Genomic DNA, 15,202 nt, shown 5'->3' on the forward strand with positions numbered 1-15,202 from the left:
TGTCACAGAGAGTCTTTGCTATCAAAACATTCTGACAAATAAATAGGTTATTTTTTATGAAAATGTGTTTTGTCTTTATCACTGATGACAGTGTTAAAGAATGAAAACACTGATAATTCTACAATTGATAATTTCTTTATTAAATCATCATTATTTATCATCAGTACTCCTAGAGGCCCATCAATCATGTGTATGTCTCATATTTAGATTTTTCCTAACAAATAATGTATTTAATGTTTTCAGACAGAATTAGATCAGTTTTTCAGGAGCGAGTTAAAAAGGTTGAAAAAGACAATGGCGCCATCTAGATTTGAAAAGGCCAGACTCACACCCAACATCACTGGACCCTTACTGGATCCTCTTCAGTTTACCTACAGAGCAAACCTGTCTGTGGATGCAGTCAACATGGGACTGCATTACATCCTACAACACCTCAAGAAAACCTGGAGCTCAATACACTCAAACAGTGAGGATGATCATGGATAGTGGAGTCATCCAGGGTCCTGGGCACCACCATCTCTCAGGACCTGAAGTGGGACACTCACATAGACTCTATTGTGGAAAAAGACCCAGCAAAGGCTGTATTTCTCCACCAGCTGAGAAAGTTCAGCCTGCCACAGGAGCTGCTGAAACAGATCTACTCCGCCGTCATTGAGTTTGTCCTGTGTTCACCTAGAACTGTTTGGTTTGATTCAGCTATCAAATCAGACATCAAGAGACTACAACGGACAGTGAGGACTGCTTAGAGGATTATCGGTGCACCTCTGCCCAACCAACCTCCAAGATCTTAACATCTCAGGGCTAAGAAAATCACTCTGTTAGCCCACTCTCTCTTTGAACTGTTTCTTCAGAGCACTGAGCACCAGAACATTTTTTAACAACTCATAACACACCTCAGCGCTGCACATCTTTAAATAACTCATCCTTCATCTGTAAATAACACATATGCACATTCATGGACATGAACAAGCGTAAATTGTGCATTTAGTGCCACTAACTGGACTGTGTGAAGCATTGATTGGGAATAAAAATGTACAAATAAAAAAATTTGATACTAGCCTATGCTGTTGAACAATCCTATTTAACTATTTAGCCTAGGGTCACATTAAATAGATGGATACATTTACACTTCGTCATGTAAATTACTACGAGCTTCATTATCTTCACACTTGACGAAAGTAGGGTAATAATTCACAATTCAAACTCTGAGTCGAATTGATTATGTAACCATTTTTGATTCACTGAAATGAACCGACTCTTATAACTCATTAGTTCGTGAATCGGACACTGATCGAGCTCAATGCATTTCTAAATTGTCAGATTTATGGGGGTTGAGGGTGCCCCCATCCAAACGCTAAAGTGATTTTTGGAGGGTTTTGTCGTGAAGATCTGGCAACCCTGCGCGACATGTATCTTTCGGTGACCAGTTCTGCGCAGCTGTGGTTTATCTCTAACCAGCCTATTTTTAAATGTCAAAATAATTAATTGATAAACTGTTTCCTAACAAAATCAGTTTATTCGGCGTAGGGAAGCCTTTCCTCCATTGACATTAATTCAGAAAACGTCTTTGGTCTTCTTCCCTGCGTCCAGCCCATAGACTGTAGGCTACAAAACTGTATACATCCAAAGCAGCAGAGGCAACATTGTTTCGCTTTTTTGGCTAAATGTTCCAGAGAGTCACGCTTCATCACAGCTGACCAGAAATCGTTCAAAGACGGTTTTGTAAGCGTATTCAACACCCCCGAAAAGTCATTATATGTGTGTCTACTGTTCGTTATGAAAAATATTTTATGAAATTCGCTGAGTATGTGCAATGGTATATTGTAATGGAAATTTCATTCAGTTGTTATGGTGGAGAACCCTGCAGAATGAAAGAAGAAGATGCAGAGGAACAAACAGGTTTGTGTGTTCCTTCCTTTTCCTTAATGACTGATGAGGAACATTAAGATTAAACTGACACATATACAGTCAAACCGAAAATTATTCAGACACCATGCGGATATTCTTTGATATTTTTTTTCTTTTATAGTAGGTGCAGGACTCTATAGTTCATTTATGTAAGTGAGGATAACAGAAAAAAGTAAACTGTGACATATTATACCAAAAATTCTTCATACAGTGGACTACCAGAAAAACGTATAACATGTTTGGACCAAAAATTAGATTTGACACTTTGAGCTGACCATGTTTTGTTACATATCTTTCCAAATTATCAAGATTAATTTGTTTTAACACCGTTTAACACTTGAGTTTCTGCCATATTACACTTTTTCTAAACTATAGCAAATAAACTTTGATAATGTGAGAAATGTTGAAGGTGTCTGAATAAATTTTGGTGTAGTAGACAAAAAAGTTAAGAGTTAACTTGTATTTTGTTTTGTTTCCGATTTGTCATTCTTTATTTGAAGTATGGAAAATTGATATGTTGATTTTAGATTTGATGGGATTGAAGGACGACAAGGAGCATCAGTTTGAAAATCATCATCATTTTAAAAATGAAGATGAATATGCAGTCATTTCACAGACTGAACAGAATTTCACACAAGAACAAGCTGGAAAAACTGGAGCCAAAGGATCTTTCGCATGCACTCAGTTTGGAAAGGGTTCATTTATCAAAGAAGAACCAAATGTGCACATGAGCATTCAACAAACAGGTTGGTTTTTTTCTTCAGTCTCTATAATGATTGCTGAAGAACATTAAGATGAAAACTGATATATAGTTAGGGGTTTCTAGGGGTGGGCTAAGGGGGCTGGAGCCCCGAATGTTTTCATTAAAGCCCCGAATGTTTTTATTACCACCATGCCATCAATGAGTTTTCGTGCCCAATAAAGTAATTTATATTAGAATTTATATAAATAAATATCTCTCGACTCTCACGTCCACAGTGTCTGTAAATTTACCCAAGTAAGTTATGCGTTGTCAATCACACCCAACGAAAACCGCCCACTGATTCTAGTGCTTATGACTGACATGTAAACTGGCCAACCATCGATGAGCGTCTGTACGATCCAGCCAATGAAATGAGATCTTTTTGAGGCAGGCGGTTTGTTGGCGTGTAGTATTTTACTAGATCAATTTATTTGAAAATTAAAATGTCTATTTCAAAAAAATTCATCTTCTTCTTCTTCAAAAAAGGAAGTAAAACCCCCCAGCCAAAACACTTATAAGCCAAGATACAACAGCTTCAGGTATCTGTAACTTTTAATCTTAGTATTATATTTCTTTGTCGGTTTTAAATTGTGTCTCATTTAAAGTTACATTTTGAACATCTAACAGTTAACGGTTGTGCAGCACAGTCTTTAGGACACACACACACACACACACACACACACACACACACACACACACACACACACACACTGCTCTGACTCTGACTCAAATGATTCGCGAACCCGATACGAACTCCCGAACTGTTTAAAATGATTCACGATCCTCAAACTGATTCAAATGATTTGCGATCCCCAAACTGACTCAAATGATTCGCGATCCCGCTCCAACTACTTAAATGGAATCAGATGACTCAAATGATTCGCGATCCCGCTACGAACTCCCGAATTGCTTCAAATGATTTGCGATCCCAAAACTGACTCAAGTGATTCGCGATCCCGCTACGAACTCCCGAACTGACTCAAATGATTCGAGATCCCGCTACTAACTCCCGAACTGACTCAAATGATTCGCGATCCCCAAATTGACTCAAATGATTCGCGAACCCGCTACGAACTCCCGAACTGACTCAAATGATTTGCGATCCCAATACACATGCTATAAAAGTGTGCACATCCAGAGAAATAAACAGCAGATGTTCATGTTAACAACTTCTTTAACTTGAGCAAACGCTGCTAATACATATACATTTGTTAATAAAGTAAATAAAACGAAAACATGAATGTTTTAATGCCACTGAATAAAAATAAACGATCCACTCAAAAGTGTCTGCTCATCATGACAGGACCTGGATCAGTGAGCTGCGTCTCTACGGCCGATGACGTCACTTCCATGGAGGCATGTTGTACACGCCCCCGTCCATTGACTCCGCCCCCGCGTCAAAACAGTGCCACAAAGAGAGACGTGCAGAAAAGTGAAGCGCAAAGGAAAAATGGCATCGCAAGTTCAAACTAGACTGACACGCAAAATAAAAGCAGCGTTGCAAATAAATTAATAGATATGACCATGGAAAATATGTATTGCAAAATCATTGCTTTCGCGCTGTTTCATTTGTTTTGCATGTTTGTTTGCATAAAGCAAATGTATTTTCCTCAATACTTTAAATAAAATGTTTTAGTTTTTTTATATATATAGTTTTTGTATATTTTGAACAAGGTAAATCTTTCTGATTTATTAAAATAAAAAAGTCACATACAAGGATTTTTCTGGGCTAAGCCCCAAATCTCCACTCACCCTAGAACCACCCCTGTATATATATATATATATATATATATATATATATATATATATATATATATATATATATATATATATATATATATATATATATATATATATAGTCAAACCAAAATTTATTCAGACACCTTCAACGTTTCTCACGTTATCACAGTTTATTTGTAATACTTTAGAAAATGGTAATTAAATATGATAAGAAATCAGAATGAATCTTGATTAATGTCAGATAACTTTGATAGAAAGGTATGTAACAAAACATGGTCAGCTCAAAGTGTCAAATAAAAATTCTGGTCCATTTTTTATACATTTTACTGGGAGTCCACTGTATAAAGAATTTTTGGGTATAATATTTAGATTCTAATTTAGAGTATAATATTTATCCAAAGCGACTCCCAAATTATGACAATAGAAGCAATAAAAATAAACAAAAGAGCAATGATATATAAGTGATATAACAAGTCTCAGTTAGCTTAACGCAGTACACATAGCAATGGCTCTTTAAATAATATAATAAATGAAAAGAAAACATAGAATACAAAAAGATTAGAAAGCTAGTTAGTTTTTTTTTTTGGAAAACAAGCAGCAAGTTAATAGAGTGCAAGTCTAAAGGTTGTTTTTTTTTTTTTTTTTTTTTAAGAATAGAATTAGAATAGAGAGTGCTAGAGTCAAAGGGTCAAATAAAGATGGAAGAGATGTGTTTTTAGCCAATTCTTGAAGATGCTCGGATTGAGTTGGGAAGGTCATTTCACCAGGAGGGAACATTTAATGCAAAAGTCTGTAAAAGTGACTTTGTGCTTCTTTGGGATGGCACAATCAAGCGACGTTCACTTGCAGAATGCAAGCTTCTAGAGGGCACATAATTGTCAAGTAATGAATTTAGGTAAAGGGGTGCAGAGCCAGTAGTGGTTTTGTAGCCAAAACATCAGTGCCTTGAATTTTATGCGAGCAGCTATTGGAAGCCAGTGCAAATTGATAAACAGAGGTGTGACGTGTATTCTTTCCAGCTCATTTAAAAAAATGAAACTTGCTGCCGCATTCTGGATAAATTGTAAAGGTTTAATAGAAATGGCTGGAAGATCTGCCAATAGATCATTGCAATAGTCCAGCCTGGACAGAAAAAGAGTTTGAACATGGAGTTGTACAGCATGTTCAGAAAGAAAGAGCCTGATATACTTGATCTTGTATCAGTGTTAATTTTGACACGAAATTTTAATTTAGTTTTAGTCTTAGTCTTTTGACTATAATTCTTTTTAGTTTTAGTCAAGTTTTAGTCATCTGATTTGTTTTAATTTTAGTCTTATTTTAGTCGACTAAAATTGCTTGGTATTTTAGTAGACTAAAATAAGACTAAAATCAATAACAGATTTACTAGACATTTTTTTACAGCTGGTATAGGAAACAAACTTAACCAAAATATATAAAACACAAATTCAACTTTATTTCAACACAACTGTGTCTTTATTTCGATTCAAAAGCTTTTATGCAGCAACAAACACTGTCATGATAATGTAAACAATAACTAGCTGCCAATTGACCATCAATAAAAGAAAAATAAAGTTAGGTCCAGGACCTTAAAGCTTACAGCTGAGCTGAACAATAAGTGCATACATTTAAAGTAAATATTTAATAAGTTGGCAGCTAGGTGGATAAAAAAAGTAACAAGATTTTATAAGGTATTCATTTGTCTAGCAATATTGTATGTTTTAAATACTACAATATTGCTAGATTAGTTGTATAATGATAGGATGTGAACATTCACGTTTCACAATATAGAAATATTTGTGATATTGTCAACAAGTAGAACATTATAAAATATACTAAACATTAGTATTAATCAAATGTATGTATCATAATATTACGTATTAGTATTGTGCTCTCATCTAACTTGATAGGGGCTATTTTAAAGTACTTTTCAGTTCGTAATATTTAATGCTACAACATCCACGCACTGCAGTCTTCCAATTTTGCTTAGCTCAATAAACAAAAGAACATCATTGTGAAATTACATTTGAGAAAATGTCCGGGTGGCTCGTCTGTAAATGTCTTTTCAAATTGGTTGCGTTGCCACGAATGAGCGATCCGCGTGCTTTACACTTTGTTTTGCTTTGTTCGTCGTCAAACGTGAAGTGAGCTGTGGACATTTTGTCGCTCTTTTAGACATCACCTCTTCGAATGCCGTCTTCCCGGGAGCTCATTTAAAAACTGAAAACCTTCGCTTCACGTCTCAATAAGTCAGGCTCAGATTGGTTCTCTTCTCTCATGCAGTCTCGCCTGTTCCGTTTTGCCGGTTCTTTTGTTGATTCCTCGCATCTCTCCCGTCTGCTGATTTGATTTTCGTCACAGTCTATTTTCGTCTCGTCCTTTATTCATTGACGATAATGTCAATCAATTTAGTCATAGTTTTAGTCTCCATCAGTGCCTTCTTTTTTAGTTTTCATTTAGTTTTTGTCCGCAAAAATATATTCGTGACGAAAATAATGACGAAAATATTTAGTCAACGAAATTAACACTGTCTTGTATAAAGCAAATCTGCTGGACCGGGCATTTTTAGCAGTGTGGTCTGAGAAAATCAGCTGATCATCTATCATAACTCCAAGGTTTAGGTTATGGTTGAGTTATGGTTGTTGTGCCTAACTGGATGGTGAAATTGTGATGAAATGATAGGTTTGCTGGAACCACAAGCAGTTCTGTCTTGGCAAGGTTGAGTTGAAGGTGATGGTCCATCATCCAGCAAGAAATGTCTGTTAGACGAGCTGAGATGCGAATAGCTACTGTCGGATCATCAGGATGGAATGAGAGGAAGAGTTGAGTGTCATCAGCATAGCAGTGGTATGAAAAGCCATGTTTCTGAATGACAGAACCTAATGATGCCATGTAGACAGAGAAGAGAAGTGGTCCAAGAACTGAGCCCTGAGGCACCCCAGTAGTTAGATGTTGCAACTTAGAAACCTCACCTCTGCAAGATACTTTGAAGGACCTATCTGATAGGTAAGACTCAAACCACTGGAGTCTGATTCCTAAGATAAGTGTTTTTAGATAAGTCTTAGGGCTTCAACAACTGAGAGCAAGGCAGTCTTGGTTGAATGTCTACTTCTGAAGCCAGACGAGTTGCTGTTAAGCAGGTTGTTCTGTGTGAAAAAGGCAGAGACTTGGTTGAACACCGCTCGTTCAAGTGTTTTTGCAATGAAAGCAAGAAGGGAAACGGGTCTGTAGTTCTCTAAAAGAGATGGGTTGAGGTTGGGTTTCTTAAGTAGTGGAGTTATACGTGCCTGTCTAAATGTTGAGGGAAAAACACGAGTGTAGAGGAATATGTTAATGATGTGAGTAAGTGCGGGTACAACTGCAGGAGTAATGGCTTGAAGGAGATGAGATGGAATGGGTTTAAGCGGACAAGTAGTAGAATGATTACAAAGGATTAGTTTGGAGACTTCTAAAGGGGGGGAAGGAGGAGGACAAAGGAGGAAGGAAAATGTTTTAAAGAGCATGTGAGAGTTAGACGAATTGTTAATTTTGTTATGGTAGTATGTCATTTAAGCAGTGGAGACAGTGGAGTGACTAATACACATTAAGGTCAGTAGTATTTTTGGATTTGTGCCACACCCTTTCAGCAGCTTTAAGCTTTGAACGATGTTCAAGGAGAACATCAGATACCTCAGGAAAGGTTGAGAGCAGCACATGTAATTCATTCAAAAATTAGAGGTCCTGGGGGTCAATAAACAACTACAAAATGGATTTAAAGAGTGTAGGTAATAGTAACTGAAAGAGATTCAAAGGAGCTGTTGAGACCCAAAGATGGTAGGATTACATTTCCAATCATTCAAAGAGAAGCAGACTAGTACCTCCTCATTTTCCAGTCAAACTGGGGAAGTGGGAAAATGAGAAATTTTTAGAGAGTGCTGCAGGTGTAGCAGTGTCCTCTGATTTGATCCAGGTCTCTGTCAGGGTCATGAGATTTAGCTTTGAATGACAAATGATAGAAGTAATGAAATCGGCTTTGTTTACAGCAGACTGGCAATTCCAGAGATCTATCTGGTGTCTGAATCATTTTTGGTTTGACTGTGTGTAGATCGATAGATAGATAGATAGATAGATAGATAGATAGTACTAAAGATTTGTAAAGTTTTGTACTAAAGGATAATTTATTTATATTTTATGTTTCTAATCTATCCTTGTTTACAGTATGGATTAATAATATGCTGATTTTTAGATTTGATGGGACTGGAGGAAGACAAGAAGCATCAGTTTGAAAAACCTCATCATTTTAAAAAGGAAGATGGAAATGCAGTCATTTCACAGACTGAACAGAATTTCACACAAAAACAATCTGAAAGGATTGGAGCCAAAGGATCATTCACATGCACCCTGTGTGGGAAGAATTTCGGTCGGAAATCAAAGTTGAATAGACACATGACAGTTCACACTGGAGAGAAGCCGTTTACATGCACTCAGTGTTGGAAACGTTTCGGTGAGAAATCAAAGTTGAATAGACACATGACAGTTCACACTGAAGAGAAGCCGTTTACATGCACTCAGTGTGGAAAAAGTTTCCGTCAGAAATCAAACCATAACAGACACATGAGATATCACACTGGAGAGAAGCCATATACATGCACTCAGTCTGGAAAGGGTTCCTTTGTCAAAGAAGAACCAAATGTGCACATGAGTATTCAACAGACAGGTTGGTGTTTTCCTTCATTCTCTATAATGACTGCTAAAGAACATTAAAGGGTAAGTTCACCCAGAAATGAAAATTAGCCTGTGTTTTACTCACCCTCGAAGGAGCCTATGTGTATGTGAATTTCTTTTTTTCAGATGAATCCAATTAAGTTATATTAAAAATGGTGCTGGGCCCTCCAAGCCTTTCAATGGTAAATGCATACTTTATTTCACGTCTTCTGAAACTGTTGACAAATAACACCCGCTTACCCCATTGAAAGGCTTGGAGGGGCCAGGGAATTTTTTAATATAACTCCAATTGGATTCATCTGAAAGAAGAAAGGTACATACATCAAGGATGCTTTGAGGGTGAGTAAAACACACTAATTTTCATTTTTGGGTGAACTAACCCTTTAAGATGAAAACTGACACATATACACAAATATAAATAAAGAGAGAGAGAGAGAGAGAGAGAGATTTTGTGTGTCTAATCTGTCCTTGCATAATTTAAGTATTGGAAATTAATTGATTTTTAGATTCAGTGGGACTGAAAGAAGACCAGCAACATCAGTTTGAAAAACCTCATCATTTAAAAAATGAAGATGGAAATGCATTAATTTCACAGACTGAACCGAATTTTAAACAAAAACAAGCTGGAAAAACTGGAGCCAAAGGATCTTTCACATGCACCCTGTGTGGGAAGAGTTTCAGCCGTCCATCAAATCTTAAGAGACACATGACAGTTCACACTGGAGAGAGACCTTTCACATGCACTCAGTGTGGAAAGAGTTTTGGTGACAAATCAGAGTTTAATGGACACATGAGATCTCACACTGGAGAGAGGCCTTATAAATGCACAGAGTGTGGAAAAGGTTTCATACAGAAATCAAACCGTAACAGACACATGAAAGTTCACACTGGACTGAAGCCTTATACTTGCACTCAGTGTGAAAAGGTTTTCTTTGACAAAGAAGAACTAAATGTGCACATGAGAATTCACACTGGAGAACGTCTGTTCACATGCACTCAGTGTGGAAAGAGTTTCGGTCAGAAATCAAAGTTTAAGAGACACATAAGATATCACACTGGAGAGAGGCATTACACATGCACTCAGTGTGGAAAGAGTTTCTTTGCCAAACAAGAACTTGATGTGCACATGAGAATTCACACTGGAGAAAGACCGTTCACATGCACTCTGTGTGCACTCAGTTTTAAATCTAAACACGTCCTGAAAAAACATCAGCTCTCTCACTCTGGAGTGAGATCATTCAGCTGTGATCAGTGTGATAAAACTTTTGTGTTTGCATCTTACTTAAAGGAACATATTAAACTTCATGCAGGTGTAAAGCGTCACTTTTGCACTTTTTGTGAGAAGAGCTTTACACAACCGTACAGTTTACAAGTTCATCAGAGCATTCACACTGGTGTGAGACCTCATGTGTGCTTGGACTGTGGAAAGACCTTTCTTACATCTAGTGACTTAAAAAAACACCAGAGGATTCACACTGGAGAGAAACCATACAAGTGTTCACACTGTGACAAGAGATTCACTGATTCATCAACCCTGAAAACCCATGAGAGAATACACACTGGAGAAAAGCCGTACCAGTGCTCTTCATGTGGGAAGGATTTCACTCGCTCATTTACTCTAATTAAACATAAGATAAAGCATTGCCCACAGTTGTCTAAGTCACATTCAGATCCATCACTGTGAAAAAATGTAATCCAAGTTTGAAGATTTGAGACATAAAAACCAATAAAAATATTTTTTAAGGTCATTCTTTTACCTAAAAATGGTACCAGATGTTTTTCTGTTTATATTTCAAAAGTGATTCTTCTTATATGGACTGAGTAGATCAAATTGCAGTGAGTCGTCTCTGGCAATTCAGCATTGTTTGAGTAGCAGTTCAAATATACGTTTTAAGATTACACATGGTCATACATTATATGTTGACAAGCGGTTTGGTGGAATTGTAATAAAAGTTAAAACTGTTGTGTTTTTAATCAGATTTTCCATATTGAAATTATAACAATAATTTGTCAGTGCCACAGATGTTCCTCGATGTCACTGTTTTAATTTCAACCTGCTGATTTGTGATTCATGAAATTAGTCATTACAGATCAATTTTCACGTTTGCATATGCTACTATTTTCTAAACATAAGTTCAGAAATAACAGCATGAATTATATTGCAAACATTAAAATAGCTGGAAATTTGTTTCAATAAAGTTATTTATTCTAGAGGGTCATTGATAAAATTAGTTAAGTTTCAATATTTGACAAAAGACATTTTGGCAAGGCCATAGTATGAGTTTTTTTTTTTTAAACTAGTGTGTTGCTGTAAAATAATGTCTTTTTGTTGTTGTTGATTTAGGAGTTTATTTATTGTCATTATTTTGTGCACAAACAAATTATGCATCGAAAGCATGCAGAATCACATTTTAAACAAATATTTTTATTTTTTTGCATTTAATGAAATAGACTGCACATTTTAATAGTAAGAGACATAAAAAGGAACAAAACATGACTTAAAACTTAGGTGTGTGAGTGTGTGTTTTCTAGCCAGTTTACTTGTTTTTCTGTCTTGTTGACTGTGCACGTGCAGTAAAGTTTTTTGCCATTTCTGTCAACACATATTCTGATGTTCATTCATGTTCACTTAAATGCTTGGTTTTATAATCTTAGCTCTGCAAAAAACATAAAGTGTCGCAATACAATGACGATTGAGAGATGAGAAAATAAACGTTCCTTAAAAGCCTGATGATCATATCTGATACTCATATTTTAACATGACTTTATCATTTGCTAAGAGACCAGTCTGCACAGCCATTCATTCTAATGGGTCTTTAAGAAATTATATAGACTCTCAACTTGTCCAGTCAAAGTCGACAACAGATGAAAGAAGATCAACAACTCCACAAAACAAAAGTTGGCATCTGATCACAGCAATAGAAGTCAGATTTTACAGAATCAAAGCAGATTTTGAGCCAATTCTTCAACGAAATGCTGTCATAATCAAATCTCTTGTTCTCCCAATGTTAACATCATATATACATAAACAGAATGCATGTGAAAGATCCTTCGGATCCAGTTTTTCCAGCTTGTTTTTGTGTGAAATTCTGTGCACTTCCATCGTCATTTTTAAAATGATGAGGTTTTTCAAACTGATGATGCTCGTCTTCTTTCAGTTCCATGGACTCTAAAAACAACATAAGCCTATTCATTTCACTTACACATGTCTTATATTTCCCATATATATAAATATATAATGCACACTTCAGTTTTCATCTAAATGTTCCTCATCAGTAATAATTATAGCTAGTTAATGAAGGAAAACATCAATCTGTTTGTTCCTCATCTTTCATTCTGCAGGGTTCTTCACCACAAGAGCTGAATAAAACAGTATAAAATGCACATTAAAGTTGTGATTAAGCGTGGCTCTCTGCACCAAACACTGGAAGATACACATTTAACCAAAAAACACAACGGCTAACACTATTTACATTTAGTTTCACTACGCTGAACAAACAGATTTTGTTAGAAAACAGCTTATCATTTAATGAATCGACAGACAATCGGCTAATTGTAAACTTGTTTGCCACTAAACAACAATAGCCTCGACTCGTACAAGATAAGATAAACCAAAGCTGCGCAGAACTGATCGCAGAGAGATGCACGCCGCGCAGGGTTGCCAGGTTTTCACTACAAAACCCCCGAAATTGCTCATATCGAGTTTCTTCATCTTCTAGGGTTTACTGGCGGTTTGCGAACAACTTATTGGTGCATTACAGCCACCACCTGGTCTGGAGTGTGGACCAGACTGTCTCATAAAAAATAAAAAAAAAGTAATCTCTTTAGCTGCATGTTAATTTCTATCAGCTTTCATCTTCTCTCATATTGTTAACAAATATGAACTGGAAATCATCTAGTGTATTTTTGGTTTTATTAGCATTGTATTTCAAACAGTAGAGCACGATGCATGTGATTAAACATGTATTGCATGTGGTTCTTCTGTATGAGTAACCCCTTGCATTCATGTAATAAAAAAAGTAGGCTAAATTAAATTGTCACATACATTTTATTCCTTTTTATTTATTTTAGTCTAAAAGTGTACAGACGATTTCTTTAAATGCAAAAAAAAAAAAAACCCTGATTATTCTATGTTCAAAATGTGAGTCAAAGTCCTTTCAATGCATACTTTCTGTTCGTGCTAGTGTGCAGAATTAATGAAAACAAATTAACTCCTCAAAGAAACAACAACAAAAACATCTCGAAAACTAATGCTATGACCTTGCCTAAATGTCTTTTATAAATTAATCAAACTTCACTACTAATTTGAACAAATTACCCTCTTAGATTAAATCACTCTATTGAAAAAAGTTCTATCTTTTTTGATAGTATTTTTTATATTTGGAATATATTTCCAAGAAGAAATGATGTTTACCAGTTTAAAGAAAAAAATAGTACACATTCATATTGATCTGTAATGTATTAATCGTTACTGTGTCTGAGAGAGAAAATAATTTATAGTATCAAAGTAGTAGCCATTGAATGGCTACAATGCACGTAACATACAATGCATGTATAAATTGTGCTGCATTGCCAGAGACACAGAACAGATTCACTTTCCCTGATCAATCGGATCTTCTCTTCATGTGTATTTAAAGTCCTCATTTTATGAGAATAATCTTCTTTAGAATTATAGACTGAAATACATCTGGTGCAATTTTTAGGTAAAAGAAAGAAAAAAAATTCTCTCATGGGTTTTCAGGGTTGATGAATCAGTGAATCTCTTGTCACAGTGTGAACACTTGTATGGTTTCTCTCCAGTGTGAATCCTCTGGTGTTTTTTTAAGTCACTAGATGTAAGAAAGGTCTTTCCACAGTCCAAGCACACATGAAGTCTCACACCAGTGTGAATGCTCTGATGAACTTGTAAACTGTACGGTTGTGTAAAGCTCTTCTCACAAAAAGTGCAAAGGTGATGCTTTACACCTGCATGACGTTTAACATGTTCGATGCGAAAACAAATGTTTTATCACACGGATCACAGCTGAATGATCTCACTCCAGAGTGAGAGAGCTGATGTTTTTTCAGGACGGGTTTAGATTTAAATATAATAATCTTACTCCAGTGTGAATTCTCATGTGCACATCAAGTTCTTGTTTGACAAAGAAACTCTTCCCACACTGAGTGCATGTGAACAGATGTTCTCCAGTGTGAATTCTCATTTAGTTCTTCTGTCAAAGAAACATTTTTCACACTGGCTGCTACTAGTGTGAACTTTCATGTGTCTGTTACTGTTTGATTTCTAAATGAAACCTTTTCCACACTCCATGAATTTATAAGGCCTCCCTTATTGAACAAGTTCTGATGAAACACTTTTTGGCAACTTTTAACCAAAAAAATAAAAAAAATAAAAAAAGCAACAATGTTGCAGCTGCAGCTTACTCTATGAATAGTTTGTTTGTCAATAGATGGGAGGCTTAACTACGCTGAAAAAAACAGCTTTCGTTAGGAAACGGTTTCTCATTGAATAGTGAATCGATAGCCTATCGGAGCCATGCGTTTATATTATCAAGATCTGCGCATGCGCGGTCAACACGAAATGAACGAATCCTGAGTGATACAGAAGATTTGTTCAATCTGAACGACTCATGAACGCCACATCACTACAACGGCGAACCATTGCACCAGCTTAAAATGTTTAACCTGATCTAGAATCAGTTGTAGTATTTTGTAGACAATAAGACATTTGTGTAGCCCAATTAAAAAGTTGAGTAGTCGTTATTGGCTTGTTTAGACAAGCTCTCCATAAAACAAACAAAACTGCAAATTAATAATAATAATAATTTCAAAACACATACAGACACTTCTTATTTAATTGCATTTATTGTTTTAATTGCATTTGATATGGTCAATAAAACATTTGCAAGGGGTTTGTAAAATAATGTATGCCTCTACTGGTACAAATCCCAATCTTAATATTTAGTTCACCTCTTCAATACAGCAGTTAATTTCACTAAAACACGTCATACATGTTTTCTTCGTAACACTAGCAAAGATTGTTGTCCTCCAACACAACATTAAACAATGACCTTGAAACGACAGGTAGAATTAAACAATGTTTTCTTTTGTGAA

General features: G+C 36.0%; 1 protein-coding gene and 1 pseudogene across 1 annotated transcript; one reads left to right on the top strand and one right to left on the bottom strand.

The window, feature by feature from the left end:
• Nucleotides 1–1,432: 1,432 nt before the first annotated feature.
• LOC113039070 (gastrula zinc finger protein XlCGF57.1-like) lies at nt 1,433–11,330 on the top strand. The gene is made up of 4 exons (XM_026196962.1): nt 1,433–1,899; nt 2,436–2,654; nt 8,613–9,083; nt 9,598–11,330. Exons 1-4 carry the CDS (start codon nt 1,791–1,793, stop codon nt 10,773–10,775), a joined length of 1,977 nt encoding a protein of 658 aa, XP_026052747.1. The 5' UTR covers nt 1,433–1,790; the 3' UTR covers nt 10,776–11,330.
• A 2,460-nt stretch (nt 11,331–13,790) lies between these two features.
• Nucleotides 13,791–14,292, bottom strand: LOC113039147 (zinc finger protein 175-like; annotated as a pseudogene).
• Between the last annotated feature and the right edge of the window lie 910 nt (nt 14,293–15,202).

This window comes from Carassius auratus, chromosome 21 (assembly GCF_003368295.1).
Source record: "Carassius auratus strain Wakin chromosome 21, ASM336829v1, whole genome shotgun sequence".
In the NCBI taxonomy this organism is placed as follows: domain Eukaryota; kingdom Metazoa; phylum Chordata; class Actinopteri; order Cypriniformes; family Cyprinidae; genus Carassius; species Carassius auratus.

Coding starts and splice junctions, on each gene's coding strand:
- LOC113039070 (XM_026196962.1), top strand. CDS start 1,791: ATGAAATTCGCTGAGTATGTGCAATGGTATATTGTAATGGAAATTTCA. Junction 1,900..2,435: donor AGATGCAGAGGAACAAACAG/GTTTGTGTGTTC, acceptor TGTTGATTTTAG/ATTTGATGGGATTGAAGGAC. Junction 9,084..9,597: donor CATGAGTATTCAACAGACAG/GTTGGTGTTTTC, acceptor ATTGATTTTTAG/ATTCAGTGGGACTGAAAGAA.